Below are 23447 nucleotides of genomic sequence, written 5' to 3'. Positions count from 1 at the left end.
AAGAAATAAGTTTTGGAATGCATGTATAGGAAAAGGAACCCTTGTGCACTGGGCCGGTGAGAATGTAAATTGGTACAGCTACTATGGAAATATATGGAGGTTCCTCAAAAAACAAAAAATAGAAATTCATATGATCCAGCAATTCTTCTTCCAAGTATTATCCAAACACTAACTCAAAAAGATACCTGTTCCCTCACGTTTAGTGTAGCATAGTCAAGACAATACCGAAATGCAGAAACAACCTAAGTGCCCATTCATGAATGAATAAAGAAAATGTGATACACACATATGCACACAAGAATATTCTTCAGCCATAAAATAGAAGGAAATCCTGACTTTTATGGATACCATGGATGGACCCTGAGGACATTATGCTAAATGAAATAAGTCATATAGGGAAAAACAAATACTGTATGATCTCACTTATATGTAGAATCAAAACAAAACAAAAAACTGAAACTCATACAGTCAAAGAACATATTGGTAATTACCAAAGCAAAATTTGTGAACATAGTCAAAAGATACAAACTTCCGGTTATAAAATAAATCTTGAGATGTAATACACAGCATGGTGACCATAGTTAATAATACTGTATTTCAAATCTTAAATTTGCTGGAAGAGTAGATCTTAAAAGTTCTCATTATAGGAAAAAATAATTTTTCATAATAAAAAAAGGTGAAACCCAGAATGGAATGTAGAAGTACTTTTATCCAAACTGAATAAACTTGAGCTTTGTTTTTCAAGAACTTACATGGTTAGACAAGTTGAAAGAAAATAAAGCAATGACCAATATGTGAGAATATATCTAAACATGCACTACATAGAACAACCACAATTTATTCATACTAGGGTCCGTTTTATAGCAATGGAAATAAATAGGCAACAGCATGGATGAATCTTAGTAGCCATGGTAGTAAAAAAAGAAAAAAAAGCCTCAGAAGACTGCATACAGTATACTATCCTTTCTAGAAAATTCAATACCAAAACTAAACAGTATAATATTCAGACAAATATGAATGAATGAATATACATACAAACATTTGTTAATGATAAGAATAAAATTCAGGATAAGGAAAGCAAGGGGATGAGGAAAAGGAGGAATACAGAGGGTAAGATAAGTTCCTGATAATGTTTTAAGTCTTGTGTTGCATGGTGGATTTATGAGAGTTCATCATATTATTAAGGTATTAAATAAATATAGAAAAAACACAAATGGGCCAATGAGTTTACTTATAAATTGAGATATAGGAGTAGGACAATTCTGTGCACCTAATGTCAAAAATAATGTTATATGGAAACGCAAAGGATGAAGACTAGTCAAGATACTTTTGAATAATGAAGGGGAGATGTACTTTACATTAGAAATAGTATAAAATTTTAGTAATTAGTGTAGTGGTGTTACAGAATCAAATAGAAAATGGAATAGAATTGAGAACTCAATTAAAGGTATAATCACAAAATAACACTATATGATTTCATTTATACAGAGTTCAAAGCAGACGAAAACTAAGCACTGTTTTATTTAGGAACACTTGAACAAGTAGTACAACTATAGAGAAAAGAAGAAAATTAAATAGCAGTTACCTTTCAGGGTGTCTGGGATTGACAATGAGGCATTTGTAAGCCCCTGACCATGCTCTAGGTCTTACCTTGGATGGGGTTACATGAAGTTCACTATCATTCTTTCAAATGTACATACACTTTTACATTTTTAAAAAATGGGAACGAATTAACTATACCTGGCACTAGGAAAAAAAATATGCTTGCAAGCCAATAATCCATTTCCTGAGAAACAAAAGCAGCTTTACAGAATGCACTAACTTGTCAAAAGGGAACATCCTGCCTTTCCCACATGTAAAACTGAAGCCAAGAAATTACAAGTGTTACTTTCTGAAAACAACCGTGACTCACTCAAAAAAATTCCTCCAAACATTAATGCTCCTGGACCACTTAATGTCTTTGAAGATACTAAATTAAGATTAGAGCAGTAAAACATTGATTCAATTAGCTTTGAAACTTGGCTTTCTGTCTGTTTCTACAGCAGGGCCAGGAAAGTGTTTTCTTTGCACAAGTAAACATGTAGTCTGTCATTTGGCAAATCAAATAAACAGCACTACATCAAAAAACAGAGACATGGGGCACAAATGACATCTGAGCATCTCTCAGACCTCTGCCTCATTGAAAAGACCAGTGGGATCAGGAGTAGGCTGGCACATCAACTGAGAGCTCCCCTTGAAACAGTCATCTGCAAACTCATACAAGAAAAGAGGGAGAATCCAAAATATTAGGGCCTGGTGAGATAAAGAGACCCTAATTGTGTTACCAGGGAAAACTGATGTCTAGAGAAGCTTCCTGAATTTCCCAAGATCATAAAGTCAGGCAGACCCCAAACTTGGTTTCAGTGTGCTTTCCAGTACAGAGTTTTGGAGATAGCTGTGGGCAGTGAAGCAGATGACAGCCAAATTCATTAGCACCACTGCATCTTAATTGCCTTAGGGTAGCAATAAGGAATTTTCTAGAGAGAAACTTGACTGTGATACAATAGCTTAAAAGAGTAGGAAGGCCAGAAACCTGCTGCTTCTGAAAAGTGAAACTTTTAAAAATTTCATAGGTCCTAAGAACAAGAATCAGAAGTTAAATGCCAATGTAGGAACATCGCAATCCTTTGGACACATATTAGCAGAGCTCTGTGATAGATCTACAAATGGATGTATCCTAGACAGAGGCAGAGCAAATAGATGCATATTCTCAACAACTGGATCTCTATATAGAAATTACCTCAAATATTCCCAACTCACCATAGCCATGAGTATAAGTGTTTTCTAAATATTAAAAAATGTAAGGAATGTTAATTTTTAAAATATAAAAATCTACAAATTAAAATTTAAGACCACCACCTAAAAACAAGTGTTTTCATTTTTGCATATTGCAGTAGTCATCCCTTATCTGAGGGAGATACATTCCAAGACCCAAATGGATGCCTGAAATTGTGGATAGTACCAAACCCTATATACACTATGTTTTTCCTATATATACATACATACATACATACATGAGAAAGTTTAATTTATAAATTAGTCACAGTAAGATGAATAACTAATAACAATTATCACAATATACTGTAAGGAAAATGATGTGAATGTGGTCTCTATGAAAATACAACATTGTACTTGCCATTCTTCTTGTGATAATGTGAAGTAAAAATGCCTATGTGATGAGATGAATTGAGGCAAATGACATAGGCATTGTGACCTAGCATTAGGCTCCTATTGACATTGTGACAATAGCCAGCAACAGGATCCTCTCCCTCCTGACTGTGGTAGGGAGGATGTGGTAACTGAAACCATGGAAAACGAAACAGCAGAATGGGGGTGGGGTAAAACTACTTGCATATATGTACAATTTTATAAATAGTCATGTTTGATAATCATCTTTGGGTCATAAAAATATTTCATCTTTCTAGTTTTCATGCTTATATTTAATGAATGGTTATATTTGATGTATAAATGAATTCACTTAATACTACCAAACTTGTAGCAGAAATTTAAGAATGATACATCTATATTGTGGTTTTGGGAACAGTCAAGGGAAAACCATAATTTTCCACACAATGAATTTACAAGAGATATGGGGAGAAAAAGATTTATTAAAATTCCTCAAATGAAAAGCTGAACAAGTTCTGAGAAGCTAGGAGATAGAGCAGTCACAATGAAGGGCACCAGTTAAGAGCAGAACAGAGGCATAAATAGGGGAGCAGTGGGTTCTGAAAAGAATTTTGTTTTAGCAAATGCTGTTGTGTAAAAGGTTTAAGGAGTTAGGGTGATTCTTGAAACAATTCAGTTTCCCTCCTTTTATAAATATACTTTTGTCTAATAATCAACCATATGTATAATAAAAAGCATAATGCCATATTTCTTCTAGAAAGATTAGTCCATGCAAACTTTTAGTCCCCAATAAATTGGACCTTTGACAGAAACCATTAATGTAATCATATATTAGAAAAAAGGTGTTTTAGACAATGACCAATCCTCATCATTACAGAGAGAACCAACAGCTTGAAGGCACTAGTAGATTCATTCTTAAGTTCAGCACCAGATACTCATCATAAACACAATTTTACTGACAAAACAATTGTAATACATTATTATATACCATAGACAGTAATGATAATTAATATGATAATTGTGATAATAGTGACAGCTCATTTTTGTAGTCTTTGCTTCTTTTCAAAGATATTCTGCATACATCTTTCGGAATGAGCACTGAGTGTTGTATGGAAACCAATTTGACAATAAATTTAATATATTTAAATTAAAAAAAAGGAAAGATTATGGAGCCGCCAAAGTGTGCAGGAAGCCAACATGAATATGAGGAAATTCATGAACAAATCTGCCCAAATGTGTTTATAAATGATTAAATTTATGAATAAAATGATATGGTTCTGGAAAAAAAAGATATTCTGCATAGAACAAAAATAGACACATAGATCAATGGAACAGGATAGACAGTCCAGAAATAAACCCACACCTATATGGTCAATCTATGAAAAAGGGGACAAGATATACAATAGGGAAAAGGTAGTCCTTTCAACAAATGGTGTTGGGAAAATTGGACAGCTACATGCAAAAGAATAAAACTGGACTACTTTTTTTTTAAAGAGTGTGAGTGTGAGCAGGGGAAAGGGGGCAGAAGGGGTGGGGGGGGAGAGAGAGAGAGAGAGAGAATATCTTAAGCAGGCTCCATGCTCAGCACGGAGCCTGATGGAGGGCTTGATCCCACAACACTGGGATCATGACCTGAGCTGAAATCAAGAGTCAGACACTCAACCAACTGAGCCACCCAGGTGCCCTGGACCACTTTCTTATACCATACACAAAAATAAATTCAGAGTGCTTTAAAGACCTAAATGTAAGACTGGAAACTATAAAAATCCTAGAGGAAAACATGGGCAGTATTCTCTTGGACATCAGGAATAGCAAAATATTTATGGGTAGGTGTCCTCAGGCAAGGGAAACAAAAGCAAAAATAAAGTAGTGGGACTACACCAAAATAAAAAGCTTCTGCACAGCGAAAGAAATCATCAACAAAACTAAAAGGCAACCTAGTAAATGAGAGTGGATATTTGCAATTGATACAGCTGATAAGGGGTTAATATCCAAAATATATAAAGAATTTCTGTAACTCAACACCAGAAAACAATCATATTAAAAAATAGAGTACCTGAATAGCCATTTTCCCAAAGAAGACACACCAGTGGCCAACAGATAGTACTAATCATCAGGGAAATACAACAAAATCACAATGAGATACCACCTCACATCAGCCAGAATGGCTAGTATCAAAAAGACAAGTGTTGGCGGAGGATGTGGAGAAAAGAGAATCCACATGCACTGTTAGTGGGAATGTAAATTGGTGCAATCACTGTGGGAAACATTATGGAGGTTCCTCAAAAAATTAGATATATGATATAATCCAGTAATTCTACTACTATGTATTTACCTAAAGAAAATGAAAATGCAGATTCAACAAAAATACATGCACTCCCATATTTATTGAAGCATTATTCACAATAGCTAAGGTATGGAAGCAACCCAAGTATCTACCGATAGATAAACGGTGAAAGAAGAGGTGGTTTATATGTGTATAATGGAATACCAGCCACAAAAAGAATAAGATCTTGCCATTTGCGGCAACATAGATGGACGTAGACGGTATTATGCTAGGCGAAATAAGTCAGAAAAAGATAAATATCATATGATTTCACTTATACATGGAATTTAAAAAGCAAAACAAATGAACAAAAAACCAGACTCTTAAACACAGAGAACAAACTGCTGATTGTCAGAGGGGTGGTGGGTAGGATAGATAATGGAGATTAAGAGATGTAGACCTCCAGTTACAAAATAAATAAATCCTGTGATGAAAAGTACAGCACAGGGAATATCGTCAATGTTTAATAACATTGTATGATGACAAATGGTGACAATAGTTACTGTGATGAGCACTGAGTAATGTATAGAATTGTCAAATCAATATAACATCTAATATAAACTAATATAACATCATCTGTCAATTATACTTAATTTTAAGAACAGATACCCTGCATAGGAATTATCTTGTATTCTCACACATAAGATAGTGCTGATCTTGAGGTTAGGTACTATCCAGGTTAGGAGTCTGGATGATCATAATTTTTACTGAGACAATGGAATTTGGTACGTTTACATACAGAACTGTTAGAATTAGCACTTCCAGATCTTTACACATTTCTAGAGCTAATGAAAAGAATACTGGGCTCAAGACTAATGAAAACTCTATAATATTGAGAGTCATTTTTCTGTTTCCCCACCTGTCATTACAGCAATGATAATGGCAAAGATAAAATGGAGTTACATGGATTTAAGTTCTTAGGACCAGTGCCTTGCTTCTAGTAGGTACTCAACATATATTTGTGGAATTTGATGCTGATTCATAAGTTATAGTCGGAGCATATGTTGGGAAGGACTCTATTGTCAAGTGGGAGAAATCCAGTATAAACTGACTTTTAAAAAGTCATTGGTTCAGGTAACTGGGAGGTTGGCAGGATGATACATTGGTAATGGCTAAATCTCAAGCCTCCAGCAGTGTCAACCAACACAATGCCTCTCTCCTGGCTCTGAGTTGTTCAAATTACCATTCTCAAAGAAGCTCTCTCCACATAGTCTGCGATAGCCAGCAGCAGCTCCAGGCTTTTACCCTCTGTGGACGTAGCGATAATTCGCTAAATGACCATTCTAGCAGAAGTCCTGGTGAAGATTCTCACTGATCATCTTTTGAGCTGGAGTCAGGGTAGGGGGTGAACCCTGCCTAAGCCACATGGATAATTTCCCAGAGGAGAGGAGATATTCTTTTACCAGAAGAATAAAGGATGAACAAGTAAAGTGACAAATGTCTAGAAGAGAGAAACTTTTTAAACCATCTGTCATGAATGAGGACTACATAGTGGGAATGGATGAGATATGGGAGTCAGGAAAATCATAGCTTGGAATGTAACATTCATTCTCCTATATATTTATAGATACCGAGACTACCGTGACCCTCCTCATTCACTGGTGCCCTATGGCTACACACTGCAGTTCTGGCACGTCCTAGCAGCTCGATTGGCTTTTATCATTGTGTTTGAGGTATCTTCTCTTAACCAATTCCTTTACTACCTTTGCCATAATGAAGTAACTGAGAATAATGCATAAATGCAACTGTGAGAACTTTCAATGTGATTACATATGTCCAGAAGTATTAGAGTAATATTATATAGCCTCTTTTTTAAATCTTTTTTACCTTGAGTTGTTCAAGAAATAATTGAAAGTCCATTGTTGATTGTTAATGGATAAACCAGAAATCATTAGTCCTAATACTCTAGGGCCATTGTTCTTCAACTTTAGGAAAATTGTAGGTTTTATTATCACTACTCACAGAGATTCAGATACATCAGGTCTATAATTTGCTTTTCACAAGCTCTCCAAGATGATTCTTCCTGATGTAGGTGTTCAAAGACTATAGTCTGGAAAACATTGAACTGGGTATTATACAAGTGGTAGCCTCTGGTTGTGTGTCATCATGACATTATATTTAAGACACAAATAAGTATTCATTACTTGGACTGAGGGGCAGAGAGAGAGAGGGAGACACAGAATCCAAAGCAGACTCCAGGCTCTGAGCTGTCAGCACAAAGCCCAACATGGGGCTCGAACTCATAAATGGTGAGATCATGACCTGAGCCGAAGTCAGACACTTAACCAACTGAGCCACCCAGATGCCCCAAATCATTTGTATTTCTATGACTATACTTATAAGTGGAAATTTGATACCCATTTGTATATGTTAAAAGCCAGATTAAAGAAAAACCAAGACTGCCTCTTGGCTTGGACTGGAAGTTTCCTATACTTTTTCATTTGTTTTTTTCTTCACTCCAGGAAACTAAGAGAAGACAAGTTGTTCTTCCCTGGGAATTCACTTATCAATGACTCAGTCCCTCTTTAAAGTTTTTAATACTTTAGAATTATGAAAGCCTTTAAATTATCATCTGGTACTTTACTGATAATCCTCATATAGGCAAATAGAAATGACAGTGATTCTAGAGTTTCCGCTATTAGTAAGTCAGGTAAAGAATTTGTGGCAGTTTACCTGAAAAAAGTTTCTTCCTGAAATGATCCCTTCCCTTAGGCCTACTGATAATTCTTACAATTAAAATTTGCAAAGCAAACTGTATTTGCAACATTTTCTTATAATTTTCACAATAATGCCCATCTTACACATGAGTAAATTGAAGCTCAGAGTGACTTATTCTCAGCTAAACAAACAGCTCTTAAGTAATAAAAGCTACAGAGCCAAGATGCAACCCTAGGTTTTCTGATTCCACAGTATATGTACTTCTGGCTCTCCTTTGCATTCTCTGACCACTGGTTCTCCACATTCTTTCCTTATTCCTTTTCTCATTCCCTATGAAGTGTCATCAGACCAAGTTTGGTCCTCACCTATCCCTATGGTCTTCTTTCCTCACACACACCTCCCTTGACCTCATTCCACTTTCCAGACACTTGAGAGGCTCCATGTCCCTGGAGTGAGAGGCATTCTTGCACCAATTCCCAGAGCCCTTTCCACTAAGGATGGGCAATAAACCTAACTTGTTGTATTCTCCTTTATGTTTTTAGCATCTCGTGTTTTGTATAAAGCACCTCATTTCATATCTGATCCCAGACCTCCCAAAAGATCTAAGGGATCGAATGAGAAGAGAGAAATACTTGATTCAAGAGATGATGTACGAAGCAGAACTGGAGCGTCTCCAGAAGGAACGAAAGGAGAGGAAGAAAAATGGAAAAGCACACCACAATGAGTGGCCATGACCAGGTAGGTGAGAGGTGTGCCCATGGTCTGAAACCTCTCCTTGGGTTGAAGTTAGTGCTTTAAACTCCTTGAATCAAAGCTTGCCATCATTCTACTGATATGAGTCAAACTCCTTAGAAGCTTCTCAAGCCAGCTTATTTCTTAATTGCACAATTTAACTTTATCTTCCATTTGCACATAATTCCTGCAACTCTTCTCTACCTCCATGACACTCTTGGCCTGGTAGTCAAGGTCTTTATGACTTGGCCTTATTATTCCCTGAAATAAACCTTCTTTTCTGCCTTCTACTCCTGTTTGGCAGTTCTCTTTCAACAGAAAAGAGTCCTGTTACCTTGGGGATATTAAAGTCACCTTTTATCTCACCCAAGATGGCCCTCCCTCCATAACCCACTTATTGTTTCCTTCCAGGATGGTCCATGTCACACCATACCCTCTAATAAGTTTTTCCCAGACTTACCAGCCTGCTGAGACTCACTTCTTAGAAACTTCTCCGGTTATTGCATCATTACTACGTGTATTGACCTATATATTGAACTGTATTATTTATGATTTTCAAATAGTTATCAGGCTTCCCCAGCACAATTGTAAGCATCTTTAGGAATGGTATCTTTATGGATGGTAATTTTATTCTTCCAACTAGTTAGCATAGCATTAAGCACATGGCACCCATTAAATGCAATTCAGCGAATAAAGGAGGCAGATTAAGGCTGAAAGCATTGTAAGACAGTTTCATAATGTTTCCACATATCTTATCAGAAAGTTTTCCTGAGACCTTCTCTCAGGTAAGTCAAATATTGGCTGTGTGTCCTTGGACAACTCAGTTCACCTCTGGGCCTCAGTTTCCTCACAAATGATTAGATGAGCTCTCAGTTTTGGTACTCTGTAAATCTAATATTATAGCATTCCTTTTTCCTTCCTCACCCTCATTTCTCCCCCTCCACTTGTTTGAAGACTAACTTTGAAAACATTTTTCAAAATTTTGCCTCCAAAGAAAAATGAGATATACAGGGGAAAAAAAGTATGTTTTTCATTTTTCATATTGATTACGATGTAGACAATATCTACAGGGATATTTGTTGTTCAGCTAGTGAAGTTGTGTTGCCCCAGATCTGTGTTAAGAGTCTAGGAGGTTATTTTGAGTTGGATATGAAGGTGGACTTAGAGGAAGGACTAAGTCCTTAGAGGACTTAGGAGGACTTAGACCCAGACCCCAGGCCCACAAGGATAATAGTATATAGATATTGAACAATGCCCCTCCCTCAATTCCAAAGTCGGTCTTGGTTTCACTAAAAGTAAGACATTTTTTGCAACGTAATAATTTTGCCATTTCCTAGATTTGCCATCTGACTATGCGACTTTGGGAAAATTGCCTGCTTTTTCTGAGCCTGTTTATTTGACAGAACATGCAGCTCACATAAGGCAATGTATGTGAGACATGTATGAAACAATAAAGTGCTACAGAATACTACACAGGATTTGTATTGTTAAACGTTGTGTTATGCTCCACCAGATTCTAGACCTGGCTTTTCCATTCTCTGTACGACCTGGAATGGAATATTCATGTGGATTTGATTTCCACATTTACAGAAGTAAAGAAGTTGGACTGAGCAATACTTTAAGAGTCTATCCAGTTTTTAATATTACACTGTATGTTAACTAACTAGAATTTAATTTAAGAACTTAAAAAGAAAATAAAAATAAAAAAAGAGCCTATCCAGTTTTAACGCTCTGGGATTCTAGAATTTGTTCCAAGCCCCATTCTGATCACCTCTTCTCTGGCTCTGGTCAGCCTTCAAAGGAAAATGGCTGACTATCCAGATGGCTTTGTTTAGGGTAGGAGGCAGACATTAGTGAAGAGAATTGCTCCCAGGAGCTCCAGTAGCCAAGACCAAGGTGCAGTAAGCGGCATTACCTACACTTCTAGGGGCTGCACTGGGCTATAAGGCTAGTAACCAATTGGGAGTTTTTTCTGGCCTCATCATTATGGGTTGCTTTCTCCCCAGAGGCCATTTCTAATTTTTGCTTGAAAGCATAGTATTTGTCTGTCTTATTCCTCCAACAGTTGGCAGGATGTCACCTTGCTTCAGACTGCCTTTCTGACTCAGTCTGTTCATCTGTAAAGCAGGCACAATAATGTTTATACCATACCTGATCAGTTTGGGGTTGCAAATTCTTTCAATGCCTTTGATTCATGGTGAGTACAAATAAACCATTGCACACCGTGTTCTTAAGCCATTGTGTGTACATGGGGTTTCAATGCCTTCTTTCCTCTTTCTAGGTAACAGTTCATTTCCAAGCCAAGGACCTGAAACCTGTTTACTTCTCCCAGCTGTGCAAAAGCACATTCAAGTGAATGACTAAAATGCAACCGCAGTGCATGTCGCAGACATTGGCAGCAGCAGGGGAGTCAGCACCCTTAAAGGACTACCTGGGAAATCATGCTGCTGTGAAATCACGTTGCAGCACACAATTGCTCTCTATCCATAGACCATTCTTGACCAAGCAAGCATGCACATCATGGGCAGTTACATTCTCAAGTTTTTAAAACCAAGGGGAACTTGTATACTGGGCCTGTTTTTCAGCCTGTTTGCTACCTTTTTTGCATTCTGTCCCATGTGAATTTTACAGACACTGGGCTAATAAGGGTATTCAGACACCTGGACACACATTCCTAGAATGTCATTATATGGTCCTAATTCCACGTCACTGAACGATACAGACAAGACCCTGTTTACAACTTTTTCTTTTTTTTTAATTTCAGATCTTTCTGAGGAGATTATTATATATGACATATCTATAGCTATGTGTATGGCCATAGATGTATTTCTGTGTGTACATATGTATAGTCATGTATTCTTACATATGTACATACAAATACAGAGATATATAAAGTACATAGAAATTCCTTACTTGTAAATAGCCAAAGGGTACTGACATGAATGACAAATTTTCACATTTAAATAGTCATCAACATGAAGCCATGTTTAATGCTTGTATAATGTGATGCAATAAAATTTAAAATAAATTTATGCACATGGAATATTTTCAGTTGGGTCTTCTGAAATTCTGTCATATTTTTTTCTCATAGAATAAGAGAAATTAGAGTGATATCTTTAAAGGAAGGTTTATTACTCCCACACACTCCTGAGAAATCACTTCAGACAGAGTACATTTTTTTTTCCATCTTGTTTCTAGGCTACTTTTTTAGATATCAAGCCAACTAATTAGAGATCTCTCAGAAGAACTTGGAAAATGTCATTGACATAACTTTGTTGAGGAAATATGAAATATAGCCAATGACACTTACGTATGATGTTTTAATTGCCCTGATTAGTTTGGTCTGCTAATCTTTGGAAGAGGCCATACATCTGTTTAAAAAAAAAAGGTTTCTAAACAATGCCTGTTGTGGTTACTCTTTTCTAAAGAGAGCAGAACCTGCCCTTGAACTATGTTATCATCTTGCCTATGTGAGTTAAGGAGATGAAATGCTCCCATTACCAGGTCCATCAAACACTGTCCTAGTTTAGATACGTATTCACATAAGCCGGTTGATTCCCAAAGACCTTAGGTGTTTTCTTAGCCTATATAGTACCAGCAGTCAGAGTGGCATTGGACAGGGTAGAACTTCAACCATTTCTTAGTTTTCTCTATGACCTGATGTTCCTGGGAGTGAAGTCCTAACCCTAGCAGGGCCTAAACTAAGGAGATGCACTTTATGGAAACTGAGACAAAAAGCCATTGAAAGAGTTTTCTTTTCAATCACTGGCTGAGAAGTCTGTGAACTTTTTCACAGCAGCCCCAAGGAAAAGGAATTTCCATGAAAAGTCTCCAGAGATGAAATGCAAATAGATTCCAATAAGACAACTTGCCATACTGACTCAGCTTGTCACTTTTGTTCAGTATGCCTGAAGCTCCACCCCAAGCATCATGGCCCAATAAATCCTTGGGGCAGGTAGAACAGTGGGGGCAAAGAATCGTGAGTCCCTCTTTGGGTTTGGAATGGGCCATGAACAGTCACAGCTAGGTAGAGGATTACCAAAGGCACTGATCAGGATAAAGAAGTAAACATTTATTAAGTGCAACTTTCTCCCTGGTCTGAGCATAAACTGATCTTAACTCCATGACCAAAACCTTTTTCTGCCTGTGGTGTCCTGCCTTTGCTATTCCAAGTGTTTCTGTCAATCACAATTCCTGATTCCCTGTTTGGGGTACAAGGAAAATGTGGTGAATATCTTAAGATGTCTTTAGGCTTGTAGGGAGGAGGAAGGCAAAGAAAGAGAAGAGAATTTCTGATGTACTTAATAAGAAATCAAGTGTTAGGAATAACATCACCAAATTGGAGACATAGTTTCCTCTCTTTGTTCCCCCTCACAAGAAGAAAACTAACAACCATTCATGGATAAGACCACAGAGAGAAACTTAGAATGCAACAGTGATGCTGAAGCACCCCCTGTACTATGGGGACCAAAAACAACCACATTAGAAGGATAAGAGGGGCAGCTACTCGCTGACCAGATTGCCCCTCTTCCAGGCTGGTACAGTGCTATGCCAAGAGGTCTCCTCTGAGCCTGCAGTTCCTTCAAGGGGAAAAGAGAGCTCAGTGTGAACATCCAGCACCCCCAGTATTGTGGGTCACTTCTTAGCAGTCCTCATTCTAATTTTGCCCCACAGGAATTGCAGGGGAACATGCAGAACTTGACCACTGGGAACCTGATTGTGATGGAGGACAGGGAGGAGCTTGCAACAACCAGCAGTCAGATCTTGGAAAATTGAGTTCCTAGCTTCAATGCCCAAGAAATAATCCCAACCAGTGGCTTTGTTCATCTGCAGAGCCATGACCAGGGAACTTGGTGGGATGCCTGATTCAGGATGGCTGAATAAAAACAAAATCCAATTATATGCTGCCTAAAAGACACACATAGACTGACTGAAGAGAAAGAAAAAGATATTTCAATTAAATGGTAACCAACAAAACAAAACCCAAAAGGTAGCTATACTTATCAGAAAAACTAAAATGGTAAAAGGAGGCAAAGGAGTCATTATATAATGATAAAGGGGTTAACCCATCTAGAAAATATAATAATTGTAAGTATTTGCACCCAGCATCAGAACACCTGAACATATAAACCAAAGGTAATGTAGGGGCGCCTAAGTGGCTCAGTTGGTTAAGCGTCCGACTTCGGCTCAGGTCATGATCTCACAGCTCGTGGGTTCAAGCCCCGCATCAAGCTCTGTGCTGACAGCTCGGAGCCTGGAGCCTACTTCGGATTCTGTGCCTCCCTCTCTCTCTGCCCCTAACCCAGTTGTGTTCTGTCTCTGTCTCTCTCAAAAATAAACATTAAAAAAAGTTTAAATCAAAGGTAATAGAGTTAAAAGGAGAAATGAATGGCAATACAATACTAGTTAGAGACTTCAATACCCCTTTCAATAATGGATAGATCATCCAGACAGAAAATCAATAAGAAAATGGCAGATTTGAATAACACTATAGACCAAATGGACATAACAGACCTATGGAGAACATCTATCTGACAATACCAGAATACACATTCTTCTCAAATGCACATGGAAGTTTTTCTAGGATAGACCCTATGGTAAACTACACAATAAGTCTTTGCAAGTTCAGAAAGATTGAAATCATGCCAAGTATTCTCTTTGTCCATAGTGGTATGAAACTACACATCCATAAAAAAGGGAAACTGGAAAATTCATGAACGCACAGAGATTAAACAACACTCTCCTTAACAGCCTGGATCAAAAAAGAAATTAAAAATATCTTGGGACAAATGAAAGTGGAAATACAACATACTGGAACTTACGGAATGCAGCAAAGCAGTTCTAAGAGGGAAGCTCACAACAGTAATGCCTACATTAATAAACAAGAAATACCTCAAATAACCTAATTCTACACCCTAAGGACCTAGAAACAGAAGAACAAACTGAGCCCAAAGTTAACAGAGGAACAAAATCATAAAGATTAGAACAGAAATAAGAGAACAGTAAACAATTCAAAAGATTATCTTTTCATAAAATCAACTCTTAGTTTTGTTAAAATTGACAAATTTTAGCAAGGCTGACCAAGGGAAAAAGACAAGACCCAAATCAGCAAAGTTATAAATGAGAAAGGAGACATTACAACTGAATCCACAGAAATGCAAAGATCCTAAGAGGCAACTAAGAAAAATTACATGCCAATAAACTGGAATACCTCGAATAAATGAAAAAAATTCCTAGAAACATGTAACTTACCAAGACTGAGTCAGGAAGAAATAGAAAATCTGAACAGACTAGGAACTCTGCCTGGGTGGCTCAGTCAGTTAAGCATCTGACTTCTGCTCAGGTCATGATCTTGGGGTTCATGAGTTCAAGCCCTGCATCAGGCTGTCTGCTGTCAGTGTGGAGCCTATGGATCCTATGTCCCCCTCTCTCTCTGCCCTTTCTGTGCTTGCACTCTGTGTCTCACTCAAAATAAATAAATGAAGAAAAAAAAATGTGAACAGAACAATTTCTAGTAAGGTGGTTAAACCAGTAATCAAAATTTTCCCACTAAAGAAAAGCTCCAGGCCCGACGGCTTCAATGGTATATTTTGCCAAACATTTAAGAATTAATGCCAATTTTTTGCATATCTTTCCAAAAAAATCAAAGAAGATGGAAGACTTCAAAACTCATTTTTCAAGGTCAGGGTTACTCTGATACCAAAATCGGAAAAGGGACTCTATAAGGGAAAGAAAACTAGAGGCCAATGTCCCTAATGAATAAGATGCAAACATTCTCAAGAACATACTAGCAAGCTGAATTCGGCAGCACATTAAGAGTATTATCAGGGGGGCGCCTGGGTGGCGCAGTCGGTTAAGCGTCCGACTTCAGCCAGGTCACGATCTCGCGGTCCGTGAGTTCGAGCCCCGCGTCAGGCTCTGGGCTGATGGCTCGGAGCCTGGAGCCTGTTTCCGATTCTGTGTCTCCCTCTCTCTCTGCCCCTCCCCCGTTCATGCTCTGTCTCTCTCTGTCCCAAAAATAAATAAACATTGAAAAAAAAAATTTTAAAAAAAAGAGTATTATCATTCACCAGGATCTGGTGGGATTTATCTCTGGGTGCAATGATGATTCAACATACACAATTCAATAAATATGATACATCACATTAATCGAATGAAAGAAAAAAAAGCATATGATTATATCAGTAGGTAACACCAAGTGTTTGACAAAATTCAACATTTGTTCATAATAATTCCTAACAAATTAGGTATAGAAGGAACATATTTCAACATAATATAGGTCACATATGACTATCCCACAGCTAATATCATATTCAATAGTGAAAGGCTGAAAAGCTTTTCCTCTAAGAACAAGAACAAAGGTGACTACTCTGACCATTCCTATTCAACACAGTAATTGAAGTCCTATCCAGAGCAATCAGGTAAGAAATAAAAGACATCAGAAATGCAAAGGACGAAGTAAAATTGTCTCTGTTTACAGATGATTTTATATAGAGAAAATCTATAAAGACTGACTACAATTACTAAAAAATTGTTAGATCTAGTCAATGAATTCAGTAAAGTTGTAGGAAACAAAATTAACATAAAGAATCACTAGCAACTCTCATGCATTGGAAGAACAAATATTGTTAAAATGTCCATACTACCCAAAGCAATCTACAGACTTAATGCAATCCCTATCAAAATACTGACAGCATTTTTCACAGAACTAGAACAAACAATCCTAAAATTTGTACAGAACCACAAGACACTGAATAGCCGAAGCAATCTTGAAAAAACAAAACAAAACTGGCATCATGCTGGAGAGGGGCTTGGAAAGATGGTGGAGTAGGAGAACCCTAAGCTCACCTCATCCCAGCTTTACAGCTAGATTTATCACTCACATCCAAGTAAATAAACTGAAGAGTGATCCAAAGACGGGCAGAACAAACTCTACAACTAAATGTAGATAAGAAGCTCATTGGAGAGGTTAGGAAGGGCAGAAACAGTGGTTAGGATCTGCCTGCAGGAGGGAGGGGGCTGCAGTCATGCTGAGGGGAAAGCACAGGGAGGCCACATGGGGAAAATGAATTCCCATGTCTGGCCTTGGAAACTAGAAGGGACTGAATTCCCTGCTTTCAGGGGACTTTAAAAGTCAGCTGACTGAGGGGTACCTGTGTGGCCCAGTCCGTTGAGGATCAGATTTCACCTCAGGTCATGATCTCAAGACTTGTGGGTTGGAGCCCCATGTCAGACTCTGTGCTGACAGCTCCGAGCCTGGAGCCTGCTTCAGATCCTGTGTCTCCCTCTCTCTCTGTCTCTCCCCCACTCACACTCGATCTCCCTCTCTCAAAAATAATGAAAACATTTTTTAAAATCTCTAGGAAAACAAGCCAGCTGACTCAGCACTGGGCAAGCCAGGAGGGGGACTGATAGCCAGTCTCCACCCTTAAAGAAATGGTAGTCCAAGGAAAAGTAACATAGAAACAACAGCTTACACAATGGGAAGGAGCTCTGTTTATATTGATTTGGGAGCATGTTGGGGGAAGGGGAACAAAGTAGCTGGCAGGTGACATTTTCCTCCCCCACCCCTCAGCATGAACACAGAGCCACGTGTGGGAGGCAACAATGAACAGACACTTGCTATTCAACCTGTTAGCAGTGTGCCTGCCGTGAGTTCTCCCTGAGGACTCCAAGCCTGCTGGCCTTGGCCCTGGGCTCAGTGCAAATCTTGCTAAAGCCCGCACACCCTACCCAGCTACTGTATGCACAGATGTGACACGCCACAGTTGCCATACTTCTTACCCAGCCATTGTGCACATAGACACTGGGAGCATAGATGCTGCACCCAGCCACTGCAGGAGAAGATGCTGCAGACCGCTGGCCACTACAGCTGCTGCATTTCATGCCCCCAGTGGCCATTGGGCTGTGAGGAATAGAGCAGGACTAGTGGCTCAGTGCAAATCTTGCTAACAGTGCCACCCAGCACCTGAGCCCTTCTGCTGTCACAGCCCCTCAAAGCCAGCCTGCCTGGGGCTCACTAGTATCACAGAGAGCAAGCACAGTCCATCACAGGCAGAGAGTCAGTGCAGATGTCTGGAGTGAAAGGAAAAGCGATTCAGATTCAATAGCAGGATGCAAGCAACACACATAGGAGACTCCTTTGAAGAGCCAGGTTCTGATGAACAGGAGACATTGCACTGGAGGTCACTACAGGACCTCTTCTTCATATGTCTTCTACTCTGAAGAGAAGATGTATGTATCTGACCTTCTTAACACACAGAAACAGACACTGTGAGGTGGACAAAATGAGGAGACAGAGAAATATGTCCCAAATGAAAGAATAGGACAAAATTACAACAGATCTAAGCAAAAGAGAAATAAGTAATATGCCTGATACAAAATTTAAAGTAATGATCATATGCAAAAATTCTCAACGAGATACTAGCAAATCAGATCCAACAATACATTAAAAGAATTATTCAGCATAATCAAGTGGGATTTATTCCTGTGATGCAGGGCTGGTTCAATATCCACAAATCAATGTGATACATCATATTAATAAAAGAAAGGGTCAGAACCACATGATCCTCTCAACAAATGCGGAAAAAGCATTTGACAAAATACAGCATCGTTTCTTGATAAAAACCCTCAAGAAAGTAGGGATAAAAGGATCATACCTCAGGATCATAAAGGCCATATACGAAAGACCCACTGCTAAAATCATCCTCAAAGGGGAAAAACTGAGAGCTTTTCCCCTACAGTCAGGAATACGACAAGGATGTCCATTCAACAAGGATGTTATTCAACATAGTGTTGGAAGTCCTAGCCTCAGCAATCAGACAACATAAATAAATAAAAGGCATCCAAATCAGCAAGGAGGAAGTCAAATGTTCACTCTCCACAGACAACATGATACTCTATGTGGAAAACCTGCCAGAACTGATACATGAATTCAGCAAAGTCACAGGATATAAAATCAATGCACAGAAATCAGTTGCATTTCTATACACCAATAATGACGCAACAGAAAGATTAAGGAATTGATCCCCTTTACAATTGCACCAAAATATCTAGGAATAAACCTAACCAAAGAAGTAAAAAATCTATACACGCAAAACTATACAAAACTTATGAAAGAAATTGAAGACAAAAAAAAATGGAAAAACATTCCATGCTCATGAATTGGAAGAACAAATATTGCTAAAATGTCGATACTACCCAAAGCAATCTACATATTCAATGCAATCCCTATCAAAAGAACACCAGCATTCTTCACAGAGCTAGAACAAACAATCCTAAAATTTATATAGAACTAGAAAAGACCCTGAATAGCCAAAGCAATCCTCAAAAAGCAAACCAAAGCTGGAGGCATCACAATTCCAGACTTCAAGCTGTATTACAAAGCTGTAATTATTAAGACAGTATGGCACTGGCACAAAATCAGACACATAGATCAATGGTACAGAACCCAGAACCCAGAAATGGACCCACAAATGTATGACCAACTAATCTTCAACAAAGCAGGAAAGAATATCCAATAGAAGACAGACAATCTTTTCAACAAATTGTGTTGAGAAAACTGGACAGCTGCATGCAAGGGAATGAAACTGGGCCACTTTCTTATATCATACACAAAAATAAATTCAAAATGGATTAAAGTCCTAAATATAAGACCTGAAACCATAAAAGTCCTAGAAAAGAGCACAGGTAGTAACTTCCATGATATGAGCCAAAAAAATTTGTCTCGAGGTGAGGGAAATAAAAGCAAAAATAAACTCTTGGGACTATATCAAAATAAAAACCTTCTGCACAATGAAGGAAATAATCAGCAAAACTAAAAGACAACCTACAGAATAGGAGGAGATATTTGCAAATAATATATCTGATAAAGGGTTAGTATCCAAAATAAACAAAAAACTGGTACAACTCAATACCCAAAAAGCAAATAAACCAATTTTAAAATGGGCAGAAGACATGAATAAACATTTCTCCAAAGAGGGCATACATATGGTCAATGGACACATGGGAAGATGTTCAACATCAGTCACCATCAGGGAAATGCAAATCAAAACCAGAATGAGATATCACCTCATACCTCTCCGAATGGTTAGAATCAACAACACAAGAAACAGATATTGGTAAGAATGTGGAGAAAAACAAATTCTCTTACACAGTTGGTGGGAATGCAAACTGGTGCAGCCACTGTGGAAATAGTATGGAGGTTCTTCAAAAAGTTATAAATAGAACTACCCTACAATCCAGTAATCACACTACTATTTACCTTCAAAATACAAAAACATTAACCAAAAGGGACATGAACTCCTATGTTTATTGCAGCACCATTTACAATGGCCAAATTATGGAAGCAACCCAAGTGTCCATCAACAGGTGAATGGATAAAGAAGATGTGGGGTATACATATGTACACACACACACACACACACACACACACACAAATATCATAAAAAGGAATGAAATCTTGCCATTTGCAATAACATCGAGGGAGCTAGAAAGTATAATGCTAAGTGAAATAAGAGAAAAACAAATAACATATGATCTCACTCATATGGAATATAAGAAACAAAGAAGATAAAAAACAAAAAGATGAAGAGGCAAACCAAGAATGGCACTCCTTTTTAAAATTTTTTTATGTTTATTTATTTTTGAGACAAAGAGAAACAGAGCATGAGTGGGCAAGGGGCTGAGAGAGGAGACATAGAATCCTAAGCAGGCTCTAGGCTCTGAGCTGTCAGCACAGAGCCCGACGTGGGGCTCGAACTCATGAACCACAAGAATCATGACCTGAGCTGAAGTCAGATGCTTAATGGACTGAGCCACCCAGGCACCCCAAGAATTATACTATTATAGAAAACAAACTGATGATTACTAGAGGGGCGGTGGGTGGAGGAATGGGTGAAATAGGCCATAGGGATTAAAGAGTACACTTATCATGATGAGCACTAAGTAATGTATAGAATTGTTGAGTCACTGTATTGTGTACCTGAAACTAATATAACACTGTATAACTTACTATACTGGAATCAAACAAAAGGCAGATGAAAACACCACAAAAAAGAAAACACAAATCAATATGTCTAATGAAATAGATGCAAAACTCAATAAAGTACTAGCAAACTGAATTCAACAATACATTTAAATGGAGTACTATGTGGCAATGAGAAAGAATGAAATATGGCCCTTTGTAGCAACGTGGATGGAACTGGAGAGTGTGATGCTAAGTGAAATAAGCCATACAGAGAAAGACAGATACCATATGTTTTCACTCTTATGTGGATCCTGAGAAACTTAACAGAAACCCATGGGGGAGGGGAAGGAAAAAGAAAAAAAAGAGGTTAGAGTGGGAGAGAGCCAAAGCATAAGAGACTCTTAAAAACTGAGAACAAACTGAGGGTTGATGGGGGATGGGAGGGAGGGGAGGGTGGGTGATGGCTATTGAGGAGGGCACCTTTTGGGATGAGCACTGGGTGTTGTATGGGAACCAATTTGACAATAAACTTCATATACTGAAAAAAAACAAAAAAAACAATACATTTTAAAAAATCATTCACAACAATAAAGTGGTATTTATTCCAGGGATAGAATGGTGGTTCAATATTTGTCAATCAATCAATGTGATACATCACATTCACCAGAGAAAATATAAAAACCATAAAATTATCTCAATAGATACAGAAAAAGCAGTTGACAAAATACAACATCCATTCACAATAAAATTCTAAACAAAGTGGGTTTAGAGGGAATATGCCTCAATGTAACAAAGGCCATATATGGAAAAACCCACAGCTAACATCATACTCAATGATTGAAGACTAAACACTTATCCTCTAAGATTAGGAACAAGATGAGAACGTTCACTCTCACCACTTTTATTTAACGTAGTACTGCAAGACCTAGCAGCAACAATAAGACAAGAAATAAAAGGCATCCAAATTGGTAAGGAAGAAAGAAACCTGAACCATTTGCAGATGACATACCATATATATATATATATATATATATATATATATATACACATATATATATATACATATAGTGTGTGTGTATCACCCTAAAGACTACACCAAAAAAGTATTAGAACTGATAAATCAATTTAGTAAAGTTGCAGGATACAAAACTAATATACAGAAATTTGCTGTGTTTCTATACACTAATAATGAAGTAGCAAAAAGAGAAATTAAGAAAACAATCCCATTTACAATTACATCAAGAGTAATGAAATGCCAAGGAATAAACCTAACCAAGGAGGTGAAAGACCCATACTCTGACAACTATAAAATATTGATGAAAGAAATTGAAGATGACACACATAAATGGAAAGGTATTCTATGCTCATGCTTGAAAGAATCAATATCTTTAAAATGCCTGTACTACCCAAAACAATCTACAGATTTGATGCAATCTCTATCAAAATAGCAAGAGCACTTTTCAAAGAACTAGAACAAATAATACTCAAATTTGTATGGGACCACAAAAGATCCCGAATAGTCAAAGCAATCTTGAAGAAAAACAAAACTGGAGCTATCACAATCTCAGATTTCAAGATATACTACAAAGATACAGTAATCAAAACAGTATGGTACTGGCACAAAAACAGACACATTGATCCATGAAACAGAATAGAGAGCCCAGAAATAAACTCATGCTTATATGGTCTATTAGTTTATAACAAAAGAGGCAATAATATACAATGGGGAAAAGACAGTCTGGGAAAACTGGATAGCTATATACAAAAGACTAAAGCTGGATAACTTTTTAATGGCATACACAAAAATAAACTCAAAATCAGTTAAAGGTCTAAATGTGAAACCATAAAGCATAAAACTCCTATAAGAAAATACAGGGGATAATCTTTTGGACATAGGCTTTAGCAACATTTTTCTACATGTCTCCTGAGGCAAGGGAAACAAGTACGAAAATTAACTATTGGACTACAATCACTAATCATCAGGAAAATGCAAATCACAACCACATTCAGATACCCTCTTATACCTGTCAAAATGGCTAGAATCAAAAAGACAAGAAATAACAAATGTTGGCAAGGATGTGGGGAAAAGGAAGCTTCATGCACTGTTAATGAGAATGTAAATTGGTGCAACCATTGTGGAAAATAGTATGGAAGTTCTTTTAAAAATTAAAAATAGAAATGCCATGTGATCCAATATTCCCACTACTGAATGTTTACTGAAGAAAATAAAAACACTAATTTGAAAAAATATATTCATTCCTATGTTTATTGCAGGATTATTTACAATCGCCAAGATATGGAAGCAACCCAAGTGTCCATCAATAGATAAATGGATAAAGAAGTTGGGGACACCTGGGTGGCTCAGTCAGTTAAGTGTCTGACTGTTGATATCAGCTCAGGTTTGACCTCGTGGTCATGAGATTGAACCCCATGTCAGGCTCCACACTGAGCATGGAGCCTGCTTGGGATTCCCGCTTTCTCTCTCTCTCTGCCTCTTTCTTTCTCTTTCTTTGTCTCTCTGTCTGTCTGTCTGTCTCTCTCTCTCTCTCTCTCTCTCTCTAAGTAAGTAAGTAAGTAAGTAAATAAATAAATAAATAA

At 37.7% G+C, this 23447-nt stretch overlaps 1 protein-coding gene across 5 annotated transcripts in view; it reads left to right on the top strand.

Moving 5' to 3' along the window:
• The window catches only part of ANO4 (anoctamin 4), a 428017-nt gene extending 416093 nt beyond the window's left edge, over positions 1 to 11924 (top strand). For all 5 annotated transcript variants that reach the window (XM_086712549.1, XM_086712550.1, XM_025926582.2 and 2 more), the window contains 3 exons: positions 7059 to 7164; positions 8692 to 8887; positions 11163 to 11924. In XM_086712549.1, coding sequence (XP_086568675.1) covers positions 7059 to 7164; positions 8692 to 8883 — 298 coding nt within the window. In that variant the 3' untranslated portion in view covers positions 8884 to 8887; positions 11163 to 11924. The remainder of the gene's footprint in view (positions 1 to 7058; positions 7165 to 8691; positions 8888 to 11162) is intronic.
• Positions 11925 to 23447: the final 11523 nt, after the last annotated feature.

The sequence above is a fragment of the Puma concolor genome, chromosome B4 (genome assembly GCF_028749965.1).
Source record: "Puma concolor isolate L17-30 chromosome B4, mPumCon1.1.hap2, whole genome shotgun sequence".
Lineage (NCBI taxonomy): Eukaryota > Metazoa > Chordata > Mammalia > Carnivora > Felidae > Puma > Puma concolor.
This window is presented reverse-complemented; position numbering and strand designations above follow the sequence as displayed.